Raw genomic sequence first — 22,849 nt, 5'->3', positions numbered from 1 at the left:
CTGAGTAACAAAACTGCCCTCTGGAATCTGGTGAGTGACTCAAGAAAGAAATGGATCCTCTAGAGCAGAGACGAGGCTGTGCAGAATGTTTGGCGTAAGTTCAGGCAACAGGCCATTCTGAGAAATCCCAATTCCAGGTTAAAGCAAATTATTATCAGATGTTTAGCACAGATAATGCAAAAGACTATTGACCAAGAGGCATCCGGATCACTCTTCTGGAATATGCACAAGTTCTGGAAGCCCAGTTTTGTTTCCAAGCAGTCAGCAGAAGCCTCCTGGGTGTTGATGAGCAATATTTCTGGTAAAAGGTCAAAGCCAAAAGTTAATTACTGGCAGACTCACTGCATGCAAGCACCAAGGCTTACTTTTCCGCACTGCTGACAAATCTTCAGAACAAGTTTCACTGATTCCCACATCTTGGGATGGAGAATCTCTGGCTCTCCCAATGATTTGCAGTCCACCTTCCAAAAGCTCATTCGGTAAGAGTAATGGTGAGGGATTTTGGAAACTGTAGTAAACAGCCTGGTGGTCTATTTTACTCCAAAAATGAATATTTATTCAGTGATATTTAGTGAGACTGTCTTAGGCTATTCAGAAACTGCATGATCTTGTACTTCCACCAAGAATAAGCTGCCATGCAGTAGATATGGGATAACCATGGTTTCAACAGCCTATTTAGGAAATATGAGGAAAGCTTGTTTCCTTTTCAAGGATGGGAATAGTTTGATGGCCTTCACTTCCAGCTGATGAAGGAATACTCAAGAAATCCACTGATGACTGTAGATTGGGAGCCAAGAATAACCTGTGTCTCTGCAGTTTGGCAAATTCCACAGCACAGCTCCCAGACATTGATCCCATTACTGACTGGCAGCATTTTACCAGATGCTCACAATGTCTGTGAGGATGACGCCAAGCTGCAGAATCTTGCATGTGGCAGACTGGATTAGGAGGAAACAACAGAAAACCTAAGAGTCTTGAGTTTTTTTTTACTCTCAGTTGCTGAAACTGGGATCTTTTACTGCTGCTTCTCTTGCCATGTGGATTTAATGCCCCTTTCTAGAAATTAAAAGGGGAAAGTTGGTCTAGAAGAGACACTTTCTTTCCACAGTATGATGTCCTATTCTTATTGGAGACTATCTTCAAAGGATTCCCCCCCGCCCTGCCGCCCAACAAGGAGCTTGAAATCAAAGAAAGGAATACAAGCTAGGCCTTTCTTACAGTTGACATCTACACCCTAGTTATGTAGCAATAAATTCTTTTAAGTTGTCATTACAAAAGAGCATGAATCTAGCATTTGGCTACATAATATCTGACAATGCCCTAGCAAAGAATGTTACATAAGATACATATAAACAAAGCAGTTTGTTGTTTCTCTCATTCTTCCTGGCCCATTGTGAAGGCAGTCTGGTATGAATGGACTAGGCATAAGATCTTGGAGCCATAGCAGTGTAGCTTTAGAGCGATGGTAGTGCTTTTTTGCTACCAACTTTCCAGTCTCATAGAAGAATGGTGCCCTGAAGATGAGGCGTCAGCTCTGGGAACAGTTCAGTCTTGGATGCTATCTTCAGAAGCTGGCAGGAGACATCTACCGATGGTCCTATAAATGCTGTTGAGCATCTACCCCCTTAGGCAGTAGCAAGAGCATGATCCGTAGCAACTGTGAGAGCAGCAGTGCTCCCACAATTCCCCACACCTTTTACATCAACAACTGAGTGGGAAAGAGGAATTCATCCTGTGGAATTTATTTAACTTCTTCCCCTGGATTGCTGTGAGAAAAATGAGGGCTTTCATCCCTACTGGTGCATAGGCTGGGAGGACCACTGCCCTCTTAGACAAGAGTGGCAGGCTATGCCTGAGCAGTAGCTAGCTGACAGCCGCACAGTCCCTGCTCTAACCTGCTTTCTGCAATCTATTTTTTCTTGTTTGGGGTTTCATGGCTTTGGCATGCTTTGTGCTCCTAAGGCCACCAAGCCCTTAAGGGCACCTGCTTTCCACAGCTAAGGCAGAGGCCCTCTGGGGTGGGGGATTTGGTTCCTCGTTTCAAAAGCGGAACCTGCTTTCCTGGCATAATGGAAGGGTCTGCCTCCAATACCGGCTCCCTTCTTCCCCTTGAGCTGAGAGGGAGAATACGCATTTAGAGGGAGAAAAGGCTATGTTGGGTTAGGGGTGGGGTGGGATGGGGGGGAAGGGGCCAGTGGCACACAATTCAAGTCTGCCCACACTGAGTATAATCACCTGCTGATGCCTCACCTTTATGAAGCACTGCATTAGCTGGTTTGTTTCCAGCCATTGATTCCTTGGATAGATGCTGGTGACTCTCAGCTAGGCATTCCACCTCAGCAAAACGGGTGTTAAGGGCCATTGAGGGATGCGATGGATCCTCGGACATATTCAAATAGGCAGCTCTCCGGAGCTGTTCTTCGATCACCAGCGCCTGTTCCAGCAGCTGCAAAAGAGCATGAGCACCAGAGCCTGAGTTCATTCCTTCAAACTGCTGCATCACAGATCTTTTTCAATCCAAGCTGGGGGAGCGGGGGCTTTCATACATGGGATAATAAACTTCCTCTTTGAGATCAATCCCTACCATTTGGCTCCTGTACCAATATGCATATAAATGACTACCATGTTTCCCTGAAAATAAGACAAGGCCTTATATTAATTTCTGCTCTAAAAACACATTAGGGCTTATTCTCAGGGGGTGTTTTATTTTATTTTTTCATGTACAACCATCTACATTTATTTAAATACAGTCATGTCATCTTCTTCTGGTTGCTGCACAGTGGTGGAGGGCGGGGTTTCACTTAACTGGGGCTTATTTTTAGGGTAGGGCTTATATTACGAGCATCCTGAAAAATCATACTAGGGTTTATTTTCAGGTTAGGTCTTATTTTCGGGGAAACAGGGTAAGAATGTAAGACTCAATTAACACAAGAACTCATTTTGTCCAGCACTGTTTACTCATTGGCAACCAGTGCCTACGTGACATGGACAGTCAGGAGTACCAGAGCCAATGTAGCACAGTGGCCCAAGGGATGGACTGAGAATTGGGAAAGCCAGATTATAGCCCCCTCACTACTCATCCCTAACTCCTCTATGTGGAACATAAAAAGGCACCCAATATAGATCCCACTGTTTAGTCTGTATTGGTCCACTTAGTTTTCTATCAAATATGTCACCTATTCAAAGAGCACTTCCCCTGTAGTCTCACAATTGCTAGAATCCTGAGACAGAATCAACACTCATACTATTGACAGACGTGAGATATTCCCCTGAGCTGGCAATTTTAGTCTTCATTTCTAAAAATATGAGAGTGACTTTTCTAATTTGAATACTGAAAGGTCCCTTTGCACGGGAAAATCTTTGTCATTTGACACATTCCGTTTATCAAGATTCTACAAAACCCACATCCGTTTTTCTTACATGGGCCCTCTCTCTGACTATGTACCACCACAAAATGTTCACTGCAAGCCCACAAAGAATGATCACACAGTGTATTTTGTCTCCAAGTGCCCCAGACCTGATATGGGTAAGGCTCATCGACAGAAGCCATGCACATTTTAAATAGTCATACTATTGAAAACAAAGGATAATCAGAGCTCAGTAATGATGATCATGCACTGGGAACTATTTCCTAACTATCAAGGCCAGCCGCAGCACAGACTTACTCTGGGCAAACAAAGATAAAGAGTTCCTGTCTGCAGACACGTGTCTAGATTTCAGTCACCTGGAACAAGCCAAGCTGTCTCAGGCCTACTTCCTATACTGAAAGGTTAACTGCCCCAGTGCTTCCTGGGAGGTCTAGGTGCTTGTGGGATGTATAGTTCTTGGGGAGTGCCCTACACAGAGCCTAATGAACCAAGAACGCATCTCCTACAAAGAGCTGGGTTTCTCAGGAAGCAAATAGAAAAGCTCCAAACAAATGGCACATCCCTATTGGTAAATACATGTGAGTGCAAGTATATGACTTTCTGTAAAAGGAACTAAGGAACATCCCCATTCATCTTCTCGTAAATATCATGTCCTCATAACCTTCACCAAAACCACATGTGTCGTGCAGTGTGCTCTACTGTTAATAGGAAAACAAACCACTCTTCCTTCAGAGGGAACTCAGGCAGCTTAAGAGCTTGCAAGCCCTGAAAAGAACCTGATAAAAAGTTCTCACCTTAAACCTTCTGGCCAAGAATTTGTTCTTTATTTCCAGGAAGTTGCCCCTGTTCATTTCTCCTTTAAAAGGTTCATTGAGGATGGCATAACGAGGATCGTTCTGAATATCTTGCCACCGAGCATAACCATGGCTGAAATTTGCTAAGCTTAGGAAAAACAACGTAGGAAATTAACTGTTCAGTAAACTGTTAGTGTTTTCTCTGCCGAACCTTCAGTCTCAAGGATGAAAACAGGACTCTTATCAGAGGTATGGTAGTGGGAGACATTCTTTTTAAAAATTGGGAAAGCACTCTTTAAGTCTACACCCTCAACCACATCCTCCAAGAGATATTTTTCAAAGATGAAAATCATAAACTAGCTCCTGAAAGACTTTACATTTTCTCAGATCTGCACAGCAAGTCTTAATACAACCAGTCTTTCTAGCTGTTTTTTCCTTAGGCTAGTTCTCATTTCTCCTGCCAAACTACGGCTGCAAGGTTTGTTGGAGTGTAGTCTCCCTGCAACAAACTGCTTCTGTGGGTGATGACAAGGGGGAGGATTTCTATGACATCTTATATTTTCTGAAGTAACCTTGTGTATTGTATGCTTATGGCACTTTGAATGAGGCAAAATGTGAAAGAAACAAAAATGTTTTAAAAACAAAGTGCAGTGTATACATGCAGGCAAAGCTGCAGAGGTAATAAGCTAAGCCCAAGGAGGCCCTTCAAATGGAGATACAGTGGTGCCTCGCATAGCGACGATAATCGGTGCAGCAAAAATCGCTGCAAAGCGATTTTGTCGCTATGCGGTATTAAAAAGCCTATAGGAATGCATTGAAACCCCTTCAGTGCATTCCTATGGGCTTCAGACTCACCTTTAAGCGAAAATCCTCCATACGGTGGCCATTTTCGCTGCCCGGTAAGCGAGGAATCCATCCCAGAAAACAGCAGGCGGCCATTTTTTTTACCCAGTGGCCATTTTGGAACCGCCGATCAGCTGTTAAAAAATCATCGCTTTGCGATGATCGGTAAGCGAAACAGGGTACCGATCATCGCAAAGCGATTTTTCCCCATAGGGAACATCGCAAAGTGATCGCAAAAAGTTAATCGCTAAGCGAGGCACCACTGTACTTTAAATATCAGGGGCTGGACTGATCCCAAAGACTCTACAGAAAGGATACTTTATGATTCCTGCTAGAAGCCAGTAGTCATGGCGCCGATGCCAGATCTCATAGGTCTTCTTGGTAACAGTAGCTGCTCGTTCCTCATTTTGCCATAGGGAATGCAACTCTGCAATACAAAAAAATCATGCCACAAAGTGATTCTCACAGATGAGTAAACTATACTTCCCAGGCAATAGTTACACTCTTAACCAGCTAGTCACCAGTGAAGCCGCCATCTGCAATGTTAAACATGAATCGTTGCTTCAGGGCTTTCTTGTGCCGATCATCACCAGGTTCTTTAAGCGTCTCCCCATTCTGCAGCATGACTACATCTTTCTTTTCCTCCTCCTTCTTCTCTTCTGTATAAAGAGAAAATGGATTCAGCGGAGACAAATCACACTCTGGCCTGCCCAGCAACCACATGAAGAGCAGGAACCATGTTAGCTTATCAGCGATGACACTGTATGCTCACCCTTCTCATCTAGGTTAATTGTTGGAGGCTCCGTGGGTGGCTCTGCAGGCGTCTTCTCTTCCACCTTCTCTATATCAGCTGTAGGACAGAAACATTTCTATAACTATATGCTAGTTGGTAGTTTGGGAGCAGCCACAACCACAATGGGGTCCCTTCCTTTGAATCCTGATGAAGCCAGTGGTACCTTAGACGTTTTACTGTATACAGTGGACCCTTTACTTAAGGAATTCATCCGTATTGGAATGGTGGCTGCAAGTCAAAAAGTCTGTAGGTCGAATCTCCATTGACCTACAATGCATTGAAAACCAATTAATCCCATAACCAGTGGTTTTTATTCTATTTTTGTTCCATTTTGGGTTTTTTCTGGTCTGTAAGTCGATTCTCCGGCTGCAAGTCGAATCTAAATTTTGCAGCCAGAGAAGTCTGTAACTCGAAAAGTCTGTAAGTCAAGCCGTCTGTAAGGCGAGGGTCCACTGTAGATGGTTGACAGCACAATGCAGCTTGATACAAAAATGGCAAGAGGAAACATGCAGGCACCTTCACATGCTGAGGAGCTCCCTACCACCCACCCACCCACTCAGTCCCAACTGGGCCTGATCCTTCATTCCTGCAGTAGAGAGGCTACTGAAACCTAGGCAACCCAACAGGTTTTTACACTGTAGTCTCCCTAAACTGAAATTGGCTGGAAAGAACAGAAGACAGTCTTTTCCTCCCTCCAGAAAATAACTATGGGGTAGGTGGCACAAATTCCTTCTCTGCCCAGGTGTCATGATTGTACATACCTTGATTAACACTTTTAAGCATGGGATGTGGCATCCAGTTTCTTTCTGTGCTCACCCCTCCCACTAAATTGGTAACACAGTATCAAAGAAACAGTTTACACAGCAAACATTTAATCTGCTACAAACTAGATACACAACCCTGTGGGCAGTAGCTAATTTGTTGCCAAAGCGGTCGACCTTGTCACTTCCTCTGCACTCTCATTTTCACAGACCAAAAAGGGCCCTCATGCTCTGGAGTTTCCATAGAGCACAGTGTATAAGCTACATTCATACCTTTACTTTCTGTTTCCATTGGCTCCTCTTTTACTTCTGGTTCATCTGGCTTCTTCTCTTCAGTTTCCACAGCGTTCACAGGGGATTTGACCTCCTGTGATTGGGTCTCTGTTGGAGGTGGACCCGGCTAAGTGAGAAAAGGAAAGGTCTTTAATTCAACACAGTGTAAAATCAATAGGCAGACTTCAAATCAAGTCCAGGCAAAAGAATAAATAGCAATGTATTCACAAAGGCTTTCACCGCCAGGATCTAATGGTTGTTGTGGGTTTATCGGGCTCTTTGGACGTGTTCTGAAGGTTGTTCTTCCTGACGTTTCGCCAGTGTCTGTGGCTGGCATCAGAGACAGATGCCGGCCACAGGGACTGGTGAAACGTTAGGAAGAACAACCTTCACAGCACGGCCAAAGAGCCCGAAAAACCCACAACAACCAATAAACAGCAATCTCCATCCTCAGGACAACATTCACCATTTCCAAAGCTCCCTATTTAAAAAAAAACAGCCAGATATACATCTTGCTATAAGAATTCTAAGCATGGAGGAAGAAATGATCAAACCTATATTTCTCCCTCTAGCATAAAGGGAGAAAATATGGCCAGGAGAGAACAGAATTTGAAAGGTGAAGAATTGCCTGCCGTATCAGAACACCAGGAGGATGCATCCATGTACTTAACAGTCTCCTATAAACCTCACCTCAACTTGGACTTCGTTTTCAGCAGCAGGAGCAGCAACGGGACTCGCCTCCTTCTCCGTTTCTGCTGGCTCCCCTTGATCCTTGGTACTGGCTCCCTCTTCCACCTTAACACTCTCCTCTATAATTGGAGGAAGAGAACTAGTATCACATTTTCCAGAAAACTCCTCCTTTCAAACTCTCCAAGACTGGACCTTTCTCCATCCTTGGCTTCTGAGAGTCTAAAGAAAAGGAGCTTTCTCGCATAACTGCCCTTCCAAAGCAAAACCAGGTAAGGATGTTCTCTTGTGCCTTTGAGGGCAGCTCACCACTCCAACAGAGCCCTCCTAATGTAAGAGTCAGTCTGCTTTACGTCCACCCCAAGCCCTCTCCCTCTACCACAGATCGAGAGAGAGGAGCGAGAGTTGGTGGCTGGACGGAGTTATTCTGGAAATGTACAAACCCAAGGCTCTCACCAAGTGGAGGAACAGGGGCAGGTGTGTTGGGCTGTGTATCGCCAGGTGTAGAAGGTGTCGGGGTTTTGGGAGAAGGTGAGTTAGGCTGCAAAAGCTTCTTGCTCTCCTCTATCTCTGCTAGTTCTGGCATACTCCAGCGTCCATTGACATGTTCAAACTCTTGCACCTAAGAAGAAACGCAGAAGTGAAAACCTTTGTGATACTCTGAAAACAAACTGGGAGGAATCCAATAACCAGTTAGCCAGCCCTATGCATGCAATACAGTAAGAAATGTCCAGAGATTCCTTTGTCCCAACAAGATAAAAACAATTTCTCTTTTAGCACCCACCTACCTTCTTGCGTATGAGAGACATGACCCCTATCCTTGTGAGGACATGTTGCCGAGAGAGGCCCTCGCGTGGAACTCCATCAGCAAATGTTTCTGCACCATCTGCTCCTGGCTCACACAAGTGACGCATGAAGAGAGAGACGTAGGCTCTAAATAAAAGGAAGGAAAGGAAAGCTTTAACATTTGCTTCTACTTCTTAACAGCACTGCCATCACAAATAAGAACTTGGGGGGGGGGGACTGTATCTTAATCAGGTTTAGCATGCTTTAACCGTTTTTTAAAAAAAGACAATTACATGATGCACAAGGAAGCTCAGATTCTGCCCCCCCCCCCAATAGGAAGCATGTATTTTTGGTGTGCGAGCAAGGTATTTTACTGGCTGGGAAAAAGTTGGTTTAATTTAACCTGTTTGTTAAAATTAATTTATGAAAATCGTTTTGGCATATAAGAACACCTGTCGCTGTAAATTGTGTCTGGGGGATTTACCATTCCTATCACTCACTGGTTCCCTCTCTTCCCCCAGGTGTGTGTGTGTGTGTGTGTGTGTGTGTGTGTGTGTGTGTGTGTGTGTGTGTGTGTGTGTGTGTGTGCGCGCGTGCGCGTGCGCGCCCATGCCTGTGTTGGGCTGCAGTCTAATCTCGAGGGAAGGAAAATGAGAAAGCCTGAGGGGTCAGTTGGAGGCAACAGACAGGTGAGATGCGAAGCTTAAGTGGAGCAAAAAAAAGGAGGGGGGGAAGGATCTGAGGTACAGATCTTCATAGATTCACATGATTTTTATGTAGGACCATCCTTCAACCATTTTCCAACCATAGGCATCACCTGTGTCCACAGACTGAACAGTGGTTTGTGGTGATCCTATATAAAAATCATGTGGATCCATGCAGGTCCCTGCTTTGCATCATGTTGTTGCACCACTGTAAAGTCATGCACCCATGATTTATGTGGTGTAATGTGTGGGACTTTATGATCTCTGCCTCCCAGCATTCTTAAACACAGAGAAGCAGCTAACCCTTCTAAAGGGACGAGCAGCTTGGCCAGCAGACCCTCCCTTTCCCTTACTACAGCAGCAAGGGTGAGTGACCACTGCAAGGACAGGCAAGCACAAGAGAAAGCTTCAACTGCAATGATTTTAAAAGCCCTCAACTAACATATAGCACAGCTTAAAATCAGATTAAATTTTTTTCTAAGGGGACACACATATTGATCCAAATACTACAGTGGTGCCTCGCTTAACGGGCGCCCCGTTAAACGATGAATCCGCATAGCGATGGCTTTTTTGATCGCATTGCGATGTTGCCTATGGAGAAAAATCGCTTTGCGATTTTTCCCCATAGCCCCATTTCCCCCCAGCTGACCGGTGGGGGCTCGGGAAGGACCGCGGGGGAGCCCTCCTCCGCGGTCCTTGCAAAGCCCTAGCCGGCATTTTCCCCCAGCTGAGCGGCAGGAGCTTCCGAAGCCACCGCCGCTCAGCTGGGCAAAAATGCCGGCGGTGGCTTCGGAAGGATCGCGGGGGAGGGTTCCCTCCCCCCTGGTCCTCCCAAGGGCCCCATTTTCGCACAGCTGATCAGCGGTTCCAAAATGGCCGCCCGCTGTGTTGCCTCACTTTAGAGGCACAGAAAATGGCCGCCCCTATGGAGGATCTTCGCATAACGGTGAGTTTTCCCCCCATAGGAACGCATTAAACAGGGTTTAATGCGTTCCTATGGGTTTTTTTGCCCCATATAGCAACGAATCCGGATAGCGACGATTTATCCGGAACAGATTATCGTCGCTATGCGGGGCACCACTGTATTTGATGGGTTTTTTTTGCCCCATATAGCAACGAATCCGGATAGCGACGATTTATCCGGAACGGATTATCGTCGCTATGCGGGGTACCACTGTATTTGATCACCATGTAACTTTAACCCAGTTTCAAAACTCCTGATCCAGCTACCAAATCATTTTTGTAGTGTAACACTGCTCAAAGTTATTGAACAGTCGAAGTAATTTATGTGCAAGTTCTTATGTACCACAATCTAGTCTTCCACTCAGACTGGCCTGGCTTCCAAAACTGATTTAAAAATTAAAACAAAACAAAACTTACTTACTTTAGTAATATAAAAACGTTAATTTTAATTGCCCTGTTATGACACCACTCCTTTTGCCTCTCTGCAGACTTACTTGAACTCCTTTTCTGATTTTCCTCGGAGGTCCCGCACCAACCACTGGGTAGTGAAGGCATCTTGAGGGGGCATCCCATAGCGCATGATCGCATTAAGGAAGGCCTTCCGCTGGCGAGCATTGAAGCCCAGCACCTGGGGGTGGGGAATATCAGGTCAGGTGTGAAAAACAGACACAGTGACCACACCAAAGATATGAACTCAAAGGTCCCACATTTCTGTATTCATTTATAAGAATCTTATGCCACCCTTCAGTATAACTCTCTCCAGGTGGCATATGTGAGGACAAGACAGGGAGTGAGCCATCCCCTCACGAACATAGCGTAGAACAAACGAGACAACGAAAGCAGGAAAGGAAGGAGGAGTAGAACTTATTATTAAGAGACATTAATAGTGAGAAATCATTATTATGGTTATGGGAGAAGTCACCTCCTCAGTTATCAGTATGTTGTTCAAATGAGTTAAACGAGGATGAAACAGTTGGTTATGTTAATAAAAATTCCTTTATTCATAATACCGACTCATCTTTTGTGTTATAAGAAGAAGAACAGCCACAAGCAATATCCGAACCATCTCACAGCATACATTAAAGAGTACCTCAATGTTGCCTCCTACACGGGCAAGAAGTGGGGGCAGGGGCTTGTCTTTGTCATTTCTTAGGCCTTTCCGACTAGGTCGACGAGCAGCTGGAATGACAAAAATAAGGCCCATTTAACACCATGGAATGTTTCAACGTCAGATGGACTTTAAAACATCATATACACACACATATAAAACACACACACAGGGAGAGGAAACACTTCAATCTTTGTTTTTTTCATTCAAGTTACCGTAATTCTGCCTTGCCTTCAAGGAGGTCAGGGCAATGTACATCCTCCCCCCACACACACACACCAGGTCCACCTCACCCACACATCTCTTATCTCCACAAAAGCCCAAGCTAGGTTAAGCTAATGTACAAAAACTGACCCAGGTTCACTCAATGATCTTCACAGCTATATGCAGATATGAACCTGGACCTCCCTGATCCTAGTCGTAACACTCACATCACCTCCTCCTATCAGCTCACAGCATTTCCTCTAGCTTAACTATCTCATTTTCCGTTTCCAGAATAAGGCAAAGTATACAAAGCCTCATCATAGCTTACCTTCTGACCTCTCATCAAAATCTTCATCTCCTTCCTCAGAAGCCACTGAATAATCAGACTGGTTATCTGACTGATCATCCTGCCAATCTGGAAAGGAAAAATGTACAAATAAGTTACCCGGTTTAAAAACAATATACTCTTAAATTCTTTCACTTCTTCTTCGTCATTGTCACCCACCTCTGTCTTCCTGTGAGCCGTCATTATAGTTAACTTGCTTGCGAATACGCTTGCCCTTCCCCAGATTCCTGGCCAGGTCTTCCTGCTGCTGTTCATAATGGTGACGAAGCAGCTTTTCCCAGTAGTCTGGATCCACTGACTCTTCTTGTTTGATAATCTCACGCTCAACCTCCTCTTCCTCCTGCCACAGAAAGTGTGCATTCAGAGACCACGAAGAAGAAATTTAGGACTGCAAAATCCTACGGATACTTGCTCAGGAGTAAGCCCTAGTGCTTTTAGTGGACCTTACCTCCAAACAAATAATTTTAACAGTCTTAATGCCACTGCACTAAAGCAGGATGGGCAAAGGGCAGTTCCTTCAATGCTGGTTGCTTTTGTTTTTGTTCTTGGTTCGCAGGCCTCCTTCAGTTACCAACCTCCCTTTTTTAAAAAAACCAGCAGAAGGTGGTTTGGAATTCCTGGAAAGTTCCAGGTGTGGCAATTCACCTTTTAAACAAGTCACGGGGCTTCCCTGCTCCATTTAATACCCCCAAATGCCAATTTTTCCAGGACTAGAAGTGGATTTCTACCTACTTTCATTTTCATTTTCTAGCAATTTAAGTGGATCTCAAAGGATCACAGACATGGAAAACCGGTCCCCAGACGCTCCCCAGATCTGCCTATCTTTACTCTAAACAAGGATGGGGAAGTTTCAATCCTCCGTAATATTTAGGACGACAACGCCCCCATTGGCAACGTCTGATGGAGGGGGTTTCAGAACAATGTACCTGGGAAGCAAGAGGTTCTTCATTCCCACTCTAGAGGCTCTGTACGTTAGAAAGGGAGAAAGAATGAACAGGCAGTGGGGGAATAGGCACTTACCCCCATTTCTTCTTCACGCACCACATACTGGGCCACCTTGAAGGAACTCAAGTACTCATTCATGCCCTGAAGCTCAGCATCCTCTGTCTCATCCTGGTTCCGATCCAGCAGGCGTTCGATAGCCTTATCATCGTAATGAATGACGCTACTATCCTCACCTTCCTTATTGTCGCCTAGAGCAGAATGCAGACTCGTGTTACTGAGGAGTGGAGAGGAACAGAGCCCCAAACTAAAGAAAAGTTAACAGCTTCACTCACTCTGTGCCACGTTTCGTAGATTCTTGCCACTTTCGGTAGCTTCATCTTTGAAAAGCTCTTCAGTGCCAAACTTGAGGATATCATCTAGCTCTTGTTTTGACATAGAGCCAGTCTTGGAGCCCAGCCCTGGCCTCACAACCAGGTGGGTCAGCATCATTTTCTTCTTCGCCACTTGGGTGATTCGCTCTTCCACTGAGGCCCGCGTGACAAAACGATAAATCATTACTTTCTTGTTTTGCCCAATTCGGTGAGCACGGCTGAAGGCCTGTAAGAGAAAGGAGACTGAAGACAAAAAACAAACAAAACCCTCTGTTCCCACCCTTTTCTCCTCAGCTTTTGGAACTTTCTCACTTTCCTATCACCCACATGCTTTCATCCATTTCATTGACCATTCTCTCCCCAAAAAAGGTTTTAAAGATCTTGGACATTTTAATCTTGGGGCTCAAAGTCACCTGGATGTCATTATGTGGATTCCAGTCAGAGTCGTAGATTATGACAGTGTCTGCAGTGGCAAGGTTGATGCCAAGGCCCCCAGCTCTTGTGGAAAGTAAGAAGCAGAACTGAGGAGCACCAGGAGCTAGAAAGACGAGAGAGCAGAAAGTATGTCAGGCTTGAATTAGTCTGTCCCTTCTTTTTCAGAGCATTGTCCAGGCAGAAACTAGCTACATCAACATTAAGCAATAGGGTGGCAAGGCAGCAAAGGCTGAGAGACAGAACAAAGGAGAGATCCTGTTTCTTCTAGGACTAACGGTATGTTTTATGTATTTCCTCTCTACACATACCATTGAAACGATCAATGGCTTCCTGGCGCATATTTCCTGTGATCCCACCATCAATTCTCTCATACTTGTATCCTTCATGTTCCAGGAAGTCTTCCAAGAGGTCCAACATCTTTGTCATCTGAAAAAGGGACAAACTAAAATTCATTCAGCTAATCCCTCTCTGTCTACACAGCTTCTCTAATACATAGCTACTCCTGCTTTTGGTTACCTGAGAAAAAATGAGCACCCTGTGTCCCCCCTCTTTGAGGTTCTTCAACATCTTCTGGAGTAAAAGCAGCTTCCCGGAGGCTCGGATTAGAGCACTGCCATCATACATCCCATTGGGCATCTTTGGTGCTTCCTGCATGGAAAAAGCAAGGGAAGAAGAGACCTCATTTTTGAAACTTGGTCTGTACCAAATTATTACTGCCACACAACAGACACATGGTTATCTAACCCTGAAAGTACTCAAGTACGGAATTTCATTTCTTCCCTATTTTTTTGCAGCTATCATGTTACTGTATTTTTGCCTGAAGGAAACCCCTATTCAAAGCACAGAAGCAACAGCAGCAGATGGCCTCTTACTTAAGAAATTCCAAACTTTGGGCCAATTCATATATTTAAGACAACTTACCATACATATCTTCAGTGATTGTAATAGAAGATGTAGTCATTGCTTCATGCAATCAACTGGTGAAGAGGGACATGATAAATAGGGGCACACGAACTGGCTATTAAGACTAATATAAAACCATGAACAGGACAAAAAGGGGGAACAAGTAGCCTGAATCCCCACCGGCAAAAGTCACTCACAAAAAGTAGAAATGCATGTGTTTTTCAAGGCAAGTTTCTGGGGGAGGCAGAACTTACCATGGCAGCTACAGGAAAGAGATATGGGTGGTTACAGCATTTCTTCAGATCCATAACCACATTGAGCAGAGAAACCTGGTTGCCACCACCCCGGGCATTCAGTGCCTCAAAGTTCCTTGTCAGGATATATTTGTAGTACTTCCTATAAAAGTATAAACAGTCACGTTACCTACTTTTCCTATAACACTGATCTCCTGCAGACACTTGGCATCCATCCACCAAGGCATAACTCCCTGCTCCCCCTTCCTCCACCATCACCACCTCCAGACTCTGGGGAAGACATGGGAGACTGGCAACAGAAAACTGAAGATATCAGCAGTTTTCATTCTAAATTGGCATCCTGAGGCAAACAGAAAATACCACCTAGCTCAATTTTATTTACTTCAGGATCTTTAACAAAAGGGCCCTGAGCTTAGTTCAAGAGAGAGACAATCCTCTGACACTCACTTCTGCATAGGGCTTAGTTCCACTCTGACAATAAGCTCTGTCTTGGAAGGCATGTTCTTGAAGACATCTGCCTTCAGGCGCCTCAGCATGTGTGGGCCGAGCATATCATGAAGCTTTTTGATCTGATCTTCTTTGGCAATGTCAGCAAACTCCTCCAGGAAGCCTTCCAGGTTGCTATGAAGGAATTCAGACAGATACTCAGGAAGGAAAAAAAAATGAATGGAAGAAACATTGGAACTGCAAATCAACAAAGTTCAAGGGGACACAGTAAGACTTACTGAAATCTTTCAGGTGTTAAGAAGTTAAGGAGGTGGAATAATTCTTCTAGATTGTTCTGCAGAGGAGTCCCTGTGAGCAGCAGTTTGTGCTGAAGAGAGTAACCATTTAGCACTCGGAAAAACTAAGGAGCATTTGGGAAGAAAAAAAGAGAAAGATTCACTGTAGAATCTACTGCAGGCAATTGGCAGATCGGCAAAACTGAGCACCAGGAGACAACAAACCATTCACCATATGTCCGGTTTTCAAGCAGATCTCAGCTTAAAGCTACAATAATACTCATAACACTTTTCAGATTGTATATTAAAGCTAGTCTGAGTAGTACCAAAACACAACACAGAAAACTAACAAAGGCCTAGAATATAGAATCTCTGTATCTGCAGGAAGGTGCTCAAAAAAGATTGTTCAAAGGCCTAAGATGCAGAATCCACATATATATAAGGTGGATCAAAATACCATTTGATAAATACTGCTTGTTTTTCCAACTTTTGCTAGCGAATGCAACAGTACTTCTGTAACATAGCAGTGCAAAGCTGTATTTTAACATAAGAACATACTCCAATCCTGAGTGTTAAATTCCCAACTCTAAACTAATATGCATGCGCATACATACACACAAAGCATAAAAAAGTTGCAGTTGGTAACCTGTTAACAGAGATAACTCAGAAAGAAAGTTTTAGAAGAGGTAGCCATGTTAGTCTGTGCTAGTCTGTGCTAGCACATTAGGCAAAAGCAAAATGGAAATAAAAAATAAAGATGACAAAAACATTGCAACTCCTTAAAGACTAGCTGCTACATTTTAATGTGAGCTTTTGTGGACAAATCCACCTCTTCAGGAAGAAAGATGTCATATTTAGGCAAGCTCCCGTAATCCAAGGTATAAAACATTAAGTAAGTAATCTCAGGAGTTATGCAGGCCAGAAAATTTATTCCTACCTTGGATTGATTATTCTTCAGTCTATGTGCTTCATCTACTACAAGGCAGGCCCAGTCAATGGAGCCCAAAATAGCCATATCAATAGTGATCAACTCATAAGAAGTGAGCAACACATGGAACTTGACAGATGCCTCTTTCTGAAAGGACCAGAAGGTGTACTGTTAGCAGGAGAAAAACGGACAGACATAGACCAAAACCAAATGCAATACGTGTTCATCATTTATCTTCACTGAAAACTTTTGGACCCATTCCGAGTTCTGCAACATTCTCAAAAGTGCCTGCAATCCATGCTAGTTTGCCATAATACCTTCATTCTGGAAGCCTTCTTTCCCCCACGTATAGCGTTGTCTTCAAAGGAAAATTCATTCTCACGGATAATGGCTCGGCTGTCTTTGTCCCCAACATAGGTCACCACGTACATGTCTGGGGCCCACATTTCAAATTCTCTCTCCCAGTTTATAATGGTAGACAATGGAGCGCTCACCAAGAAAGGTCCTTTAGAGTGTCCCTATGGTCAGAGAAGTCCTTAATGTAAGAGAGCAGAAAACGCACATCGGGAACATTTATACACGCACATCTAGGTCTATTTAAAGCTCACCTCTTTGTAAAGAGAGTACAAAAATACAGCAGTCTGTACAGTCTTTCCAAGACCCATCTCATCGGCAAGGATGGTATCTGTGCCTTGAGCCCAGGAGAAGCGCAGCCAGTTCAGGCCCTCCAGCTGATAAGGATGCAGGGTTCCTCCAGTCACATCCAAGTAATCCGGCTGTCTATCATACTTCACTGTAGGCTTCAGAGATGTCAGGGGAAGAGGTGAGATGTGTTTAGTTTCTGCGTGACAACCAATGCACGTTAGCCCAACCTGCTGCAAAGCTTTGCTACATTGGGTTAACATGCAGTGCCTCAGTTCAGTGCTTACTACCGGAGGCTTGCTTTCTGAAACTTGCCACTATTGACAATTTTGGATCCCAACTGTCAACCAGTCTCAATAGTTTATGTATTCCTTCAATATCACCTCTGCCTCGAGCACCAAAAACAAACAAAAACATGACATGACAAGCCTTTAGCCAAGAATGATTCCATTTCAGTAAACAATAGACTTTTTAAAAAACAACCCTTAAAAAAGTGGGGCTCCATTTTATTACGTTCAGGAAAATGCTGACCTATTCAAAGCTGCCTTTAACAACCGAGTCTCCTGGATACTGTTAATATTAATATTTTATTTTTTCTTTCTTGTTTTCTCTTTTCTGTATGATTTTTTAAAATTGTCATATTTTATATGTATTGCAATATGGGATCTCTGGGATTTTTAAGTTCTAACTTGTGAATTGCCCAGATTAGTGCATGCACTGATGGCCTGGTATATACATCAAATAAGAAAGAAAAATCTATGTTTTTGAAATCTGATAAGAACAGAATAGAGGGAAAGCTGGCAACCAGTGGGGTAGGAACATGAAGAAGAAAAAGGCAGACGTTCATGAAAAAGATTAATGTTGAACAGAAGAAACTGCAAGTAATGAAAGAGTCAAAGCAATTCCATCAGTCATGAAGGGAAGGTGTGCAAATCCTGGGTTCTTTATAAACCGGTTTCCCCATCCTGGTGTCTTCCTGATATTTTGAGCTTCAACTCCCATGAGGCCCTTTTCAATAACTATCTTAGCTAAGGCTGCATTCCATCCAAACTTCCAAGATTATAGTTCACACTTCAGCTACAGAACATGTAGATATTTTTGACGACACAACCTGCAGTGCTACAATACTATTTCCCTTCTCTTGCCTCCTCTTCACCCACCGCCACCTCTGCAGCCATTAACTCACATCCACAGTTGGCGTTTCTGGAGGCCTCTCTAATTTCCGTAACTTCACCTTCTTTATCTTTTTGCCAGGTCTTCCTTCTTCACCCCTCATTAGCTCCCTGTGCAAGAAGAAAGCCATATGGTTTGGACAGACAGTGACCAACATCAACATGTGGGTGGGCAATGCCCTGTTTCTTTCCAGTGCAACAGGCACAGGGCTGTGAGAGCCCAGTCTCTCTCCAAAAGAAAGCAGCAGACCAGCCTGCCTTATCCCTCCATCAACCTAGCTTCTGTGCCCGCTCTTCTGTGAACTAAACCCATGCTCTCACCTGTGGTTCCAGTATGCCTGCTTGAAGATGTCATAATCCTGTATCTCTGCATCCTCATTCTCCCAGGAAGCTTGGTCATATGGGAGATCTCTCCATTTAATAAGATAGTGAACGTTCCCCTTTTTATCCACACTGAAGGAAAAAAGAAATAGATCCTAAAAGTCATCAAGAAAAGTCCAAAGTAGATGAGCAAAACAGTAATTTGGTTTCTTCCTCCTGCTCCTTCCAAAAGGTAACCCTTCAATGAACACTACCACAGCAAGCATGTCAGCACTGACAATCTCAGCTGCATAAAATGTATAGCAACAGGAACACTCTCTATAAAACTCTAACCCCCCTAGAGTATGCGCACAGTTAGAACATTCACCAAACGGATCAGAGTTTCTATACTATACTCATCCAAAATGTACAGCATGAGTTCCACAAAGGATCCGGAGTTGTTACTCCTTTGCCACCTCTGAGAAAGGAACCAAGTTCACATTTTGCAAGGGCACCGGCTTATTTAGTTTGCTCATTTTGTTTTTCAAGCAACTTCCTTCTCTTTCTTCACCTGTGGTTGAGAATTCGGTGGATCATCATCCACTCTGGCTTGATCCCATAACGGTAAAAACGCTCCTCCATCTCTGCAAACTTGGGGTCCTTGTTCTTGCGTTTGCGGCTTTTCTCTTCTTCTGCCCCAAAGTCTCCCGAAGGGGGCTCGTCCATATCATTTTTACGTTGGTAATTACGAAACATGACCTGGCAATGCAGTTCTAGCTGTGGTACAAGCAGATAAAATCAGTTACACATCTTGACCTGAGGTTAGCCCGATTCTTCCCTCTGAGCTGCTGCTGCCCTCTTCTGCTTACCTGCAGCTCAGACACCCAGGAGCAATGCCAGTAAGACATGCCCTGCCACTTGACGAAGAACTGCCGCTCAGGTCTTCCTTCCAGGGGCTTGGGAGAAGGGGCGTTTGGGTCTGCATCAGGTGGCCGTGGCACTGGCGTGGCTGGTGGGGGCTGTCCCCACTTCCAAGTCAAGATCTTCTGCACCTTGCCTTTCAAAGGTGGACACTGGAAAAATTGGAAAGAGGTATTAGATGTTTTTCTTCCCCTCCGTCCCACCCTTTCACATCTGTTGGAACTTCTAGGTATTTTCGTTACGAGAGCAACAAGCTTAATCCATCCTTCTATCTCTCCAACCCCCGAGAAAAGCTCCAATTTCTGTGAGTTAAATCTGCACTCTTTCAAGTAACAATGTCTAGGAGAAAGTAAGGCTGTAGTGAAAGTTAGGTTTCACTCTGTCCAGTTAACTGAACGAGGAAGACAAGACCTAGAACTCATCAGTTACCATTATATAGGCAGGAGAAATACTGGCTTTGGGGAAGAATGACTCCTAGCTCAACCCAGAATATCTCCTACAAAAGTCATATCTCCGAGTAGAAGGACAGTAGCCCAGTGCCTGCTTCACTAAGAGCCAGCAAGGTGAGAGAACTTATGGGATAAACCCCATTAGAAATCAGAATGGCATACAAAAGATGAATCACTGCAGGTAATGAAGATTGCCTTCTGTTCCCCTCCTGCTGCCGCCGCAGTTGTGGGATGAAGATTCCAAAATAATGAGCCCAGATAATTTTAACTGCAGCCCAATTCCTGCTTTCTATTTCTTAAATCAATCTGCGCCAGAAAGCATACTAATATATTCAGCTGGGTATAAAAATCTAGTTTCCTATAGTATGGCCCACATCTATAGCACACCATTTCAAGACAGACTTTTAAAATCAGTCCTCTGAAAATTTTGGGCTTTGTGATGGATATGGAAAGCCACACCTCTGCTTTGAACGCCAAGAATCCAATGCTATGTCACTCATGGCATTCCCAGTCAATAATGCACAAACACCCCATTTGTGAAACAGCACAAGAACTCACAGTACAGCGCGGACAAAGCCACTCTCCATTGGGAATCTCTGGCAAAGGAGGGTTCAAACAGTGGATGTGGTAGGATGAAGGGCAGGCATCACAGCACAGAAGCTCTCCACCATCTTTGCAAACACGGCAGAACTCCATGTGATGATCGTCTTCCTCTTCTGCATCACCCACAGCATCCTCCATGGTCTCCTCACCCTCCGAGTTATCTTCCTTGGCCTCCCACTGGACACCCTCTTTCTCCTAAAGGAGGAGGAAACTTTTAGACCAAGCTGCTCAGAATCTCAGCAAGCAGCCTGCCTAGCACTACCTTTCCCTTTCTTTTAACTATGTAACAGAACCCAAAACTCACACAGTGTGGGCAGCTCCACTTGCCCTCTGGCGCTTTCTCCATATCTGGATCCAGACAAACCATGTGATAGGCACGAGGGCAAGTGTCACACAGGATGATCTCTCCCCCCTGTTGGCACACCTCGCAGTAGTCCTGGTGGTCTGTTTCATAGCCATCAACTGTTGCAGCAGAATCTTCTTCTCCTAGAGGAACCGAACAGTGGACAAGCATTAAACAGCCAAGCAACTGATAAGCGAGCCAACAAAGATGATACTTTATCCTCACGCCACACAGCACTATTGAGACAACAGAGATCTCCAGTTCAGATTACCACAGTTGCAGGTGTGGCAGTTCAAATCCCACCATGAGACTGCCAAGAGTAGGACAGCAAAATAGCCACTGTATACAACAAAAGTGCTCCAAAGAGAAAACCTCACAGCCGATGTTCCTCCTCTGAAGGACACACAATCTAGGTCCACAAAAGCAAGTTTATATATCTACTCTTAGTGACATAAACACTGCAACTCAAAGAATCCCCATCTCCTAATATAAACACCATCCTTCTAAGTAGCAGTGTTAAATACCTTTTTTCTTCTTCTTTCCTGCTTTTAATTTCTTGCGGCTACGGCTGCTGCGACTGGTAGAGCCATCGGACACAGAGTAGCTGTTAATGCTTGCATCATCAAAGTCTGACTCAACATCCAGGTCGTCCTCCTCACTCTAAAGAAGCAAACGAGGAAAAAAGAAAATGAGACCAGGCCACACAACTTGCTCTGACTCCAATATCCCTCACACGCTTCCCAGGAAAATATTAGACATGCAAAAGTAAGTTTCCACCTCATCCTCTGAAAAAAGAAAAACTCACCGATGATCTTTTACGCTTTGAGCCAAATCCTCCCAACTTGATCTTCAAAGGTGCCACCTTTTTGGTTTTGGGTTTTTTGATGTCAGGAACACGAGGACTAGCCTTGGGTTTTTTCCGGGCATTGGGGCCTAAGAAAGAGACCGTCACCACACCGTTATTAATCTCCACCTAGACTGCAACTGTGTTCTGATTTTAAATGGCCCAGAGAGAAGAGTTTTGCCATAGAAATCTGTGCAAGATTACGAGAAGCATTCCAGAGGCCTGCTCTAAACAACAATTAATCACTGATGCTGGAATGAAGTGATGTCCTTAGGAAGACAACACACCTGGCCCTGCTATCCCAGCAAGCCACACACGTCTCTCACCTTTGCCTTCCTTGGTCTTGGCCTTTCGAAGGGGCACTTCTACCGGAGGCTGAGGAAGGACAGCATCCACATTAGCCACCATGCTCTCCACCACAGCCACAGCCGCTGCTGCAGCCGCTGCCACCGATGCTCCAGAGCTCCCTTTGAAGGGATTGTTTGTGCTGAATTCTCTCCACTTGGCCCCCAGAACCATCATCATTTTTGAGACAGCAATTTTGGGATTCTTAGCAGCAATAAGTGGCCTGTTGGAGGAAGAGGAGAACAACAACGGTAGACTTGTAGGGAAAGTGTGTTTAATTACTCAAGACCATTAGTCCATATTATACCCATTGCCACTTGAAGCCAGCACAAACACAAGAAAGTTTCCTAGTGCCTTAGTCCAAGGCAAGCTCCAAATATTCAAAGTCCCAAATCTGCCACAAACAGAAATGGTCTGTGGCTAGTTATTGAAAAACCCTGTTTCAAGCCCTTCCCCTTCAATGGACAATAGGGAACCCATACTAGAGTATGGCCTCAAAAAATCAAGCAGAAGCTACTAACAGCTCATAAAGTATTTATTCTGTAAAATTCACATTGTTTCACATAGATCACCTCAGTATTTCTTATAAGTACTCTAGAAGGTATGCAGTCTCACTGACCCGTCCCTCCTCCCTCACACAGAAGATGAGTAGCTCAGGGAGAATTACTCTACCTTGTGTGTGTTGTTACCATCCAACAGCTTAAAAGTGGAAAGTTCCACTTCAAAGCTTATGCTCTTCAACTCTGTATCTCATCAGCTCCTATGTTATTCATCTTGGTTTTTTAACCCTGTCTTCCTGAGTTGGAAAAGACAAAAGAACGTACCTGACAAACTGGCTGAAGGCCTTGTAATTGGTAAGAGTGCGATAATCTTCTTCTGTGAAAATATGATCGATATCTTCCATTCCCCAGTCCTCTAGAAGCTGGGCTGAAGACTTAGGTTCCTAGTGAGAGGAACAAAACTGATCAGGGAAACAAAGTCTTGACAAAGAGATTTTTCCTTCACTCTGAGGAGACTGTTTCCCCAAGAAAGGTAGGCTCCA

The 22,849-nt window shown here is 44.3% G+C and overlaps 1 protein-coding gene and 1 non-coding gene across 2 annotated transcripts in view; both read right to left on the bottom strand.

The window, feature by feature from the left end:
• The window catches only part of CHD4 (chromodomain helicase DNA binding protein 4), a 30,093-nt gene that overhangs the window by 2,189 nt on the left and 5,055 nt on the right, over window positions 1-22,849 (bottom strand). The window contains exons 5-38 of the mRNA XM_072991798.2: window positions 22,632-22,750; window positions 21,789-22,030; window positions 21,424-21,551; window positions 21,143-21,278; window positions 20,580-20,761; window positions 20,231-20,470; window positions 19,172-19,375; window positions 18,874-19,079; window positions 18,324-18,455; window positions 18,017-18,113; window positions 16,797-16,988; window positions 16,506-16,706; window positions 16,198-16,335; window positions 15,264-15,385; window positions 14,986-15,159; window positions 14,539-14,680; window positions 13,898-14,029; window positions 13,690-13,807; window positions 13,360-13,484; window positions 12,908-13,172; window positions 12,651-12,823; window positions 11,790-11,970; window positions 11,613-11,699; window positions 11,063-11,151; window positions 10,467-10,600; window positions 8,308-8,452; window positions 7,976-8,141; window positions 7,523-7,641; window positions 6,833-6,959; window positions 5,778-5,855; window positions 5,527-5,664; window positions 5,324-5,432; window positions 4,163-4,295; window positions 2,251-2,446 (exon numbers count right to left, since the gene is read on the bottom strand). Coding sequence (XP_072847899.1) covers window positions 2,251-2,446; window positions 4,163-4,295; window positions 5,324-5,432; window positions 5,527-5,664; window positions 5,778-5,855; window positions 6,833-6,959; window positions 7,523-7,641; window positions 7,976-8,141; window positions 8,308-8,452; window positions 10,467-10,600; window positions 11,063-11,151; window positions 11,613-11,699; window positions 11,790-11,970; window positions 12,651-12,823; window positions 12,908-13,172; window positions 13,360-13,484; window positions 13,690-13,807; window positions 13,898-14,029; window positions 14,539-14,680; window positions 14,986-15,159; window positions 15,264-15,385; window positions 16,198-16,335; window positions 16,506-16,706; window positions 16,797-16,988; window positions 18,017-18,113; window positions 18,324-18,455; window positions 18,874-19,079; window positions 19,172-19,375; window positions 20,231-20,470; window positions 20,580-20,761; window positions 21,143-21,278; window positions 21,424-21,551; window positions 21,789-22,030; window positions 22,632-22,750 — 5,170 coding nt within the window. The remainder of the gene's footprint in view (window positions 1-2,250; window positions 2,447-4,162; window positions 4,296-5,323; window positions 5,433-5,526; window positions 5,665-5,777; window positions 5,856-6,832; window positions 6,960-7,522; window positions 7,642-7,975; window positions 8,142-8,307; window positions 8,453-10,466; window positions 10,601-11,062; window positions 11,152-11,612; window positions 11,700-11,789; window positions 11,971-12,650; window positions 12,824-12,907; window positions 13,173-13,359; window positions 13,485-13,689; window positions 13,808-13,897; window positions 14,030-14,538; window positions 14,681-14,985; window positions 15,160-15,263; window positions 15,386-16,197; window positions 16,336-16,505; window positions 16,707-16,796; window positions 16,989-18,016; window positions 18,114-18,323; window positions 18,456-18,873; window positions 19,080-19,171; window positions 19,376-20,230; window positions 20,471-20,579; window positions 20,762-21,142; window positions 21,279-21,423; window positions 21,552-21,788; window positions 22,031-22,631; window positions 22,751-22,849) is intronic.
• LOC140705290 (small Cajal body-specific RNA 11) lies at window positions 7,797-7,939 on the bottom strand. The gene has a single exon (XR_012084718.1).

This window comes from Pogona vitticeps, chromosome 2 (genome assembly GCF_051106095.1).
Source record: "Pogona vitticeps strain Pit_001003342236 chromosome 2, PviZW2.1, whole genome shotgun sequence".
Classification (NCBI taxonomy): Eukaryota; Metazoa; Chordata; class Lepidosauria; order Squamata; family Agamidae; genus Pogona; species Pogona vitticeps.
This window is presented reverse-complemented; position numbering and strand designations above follow the sequence as displayed.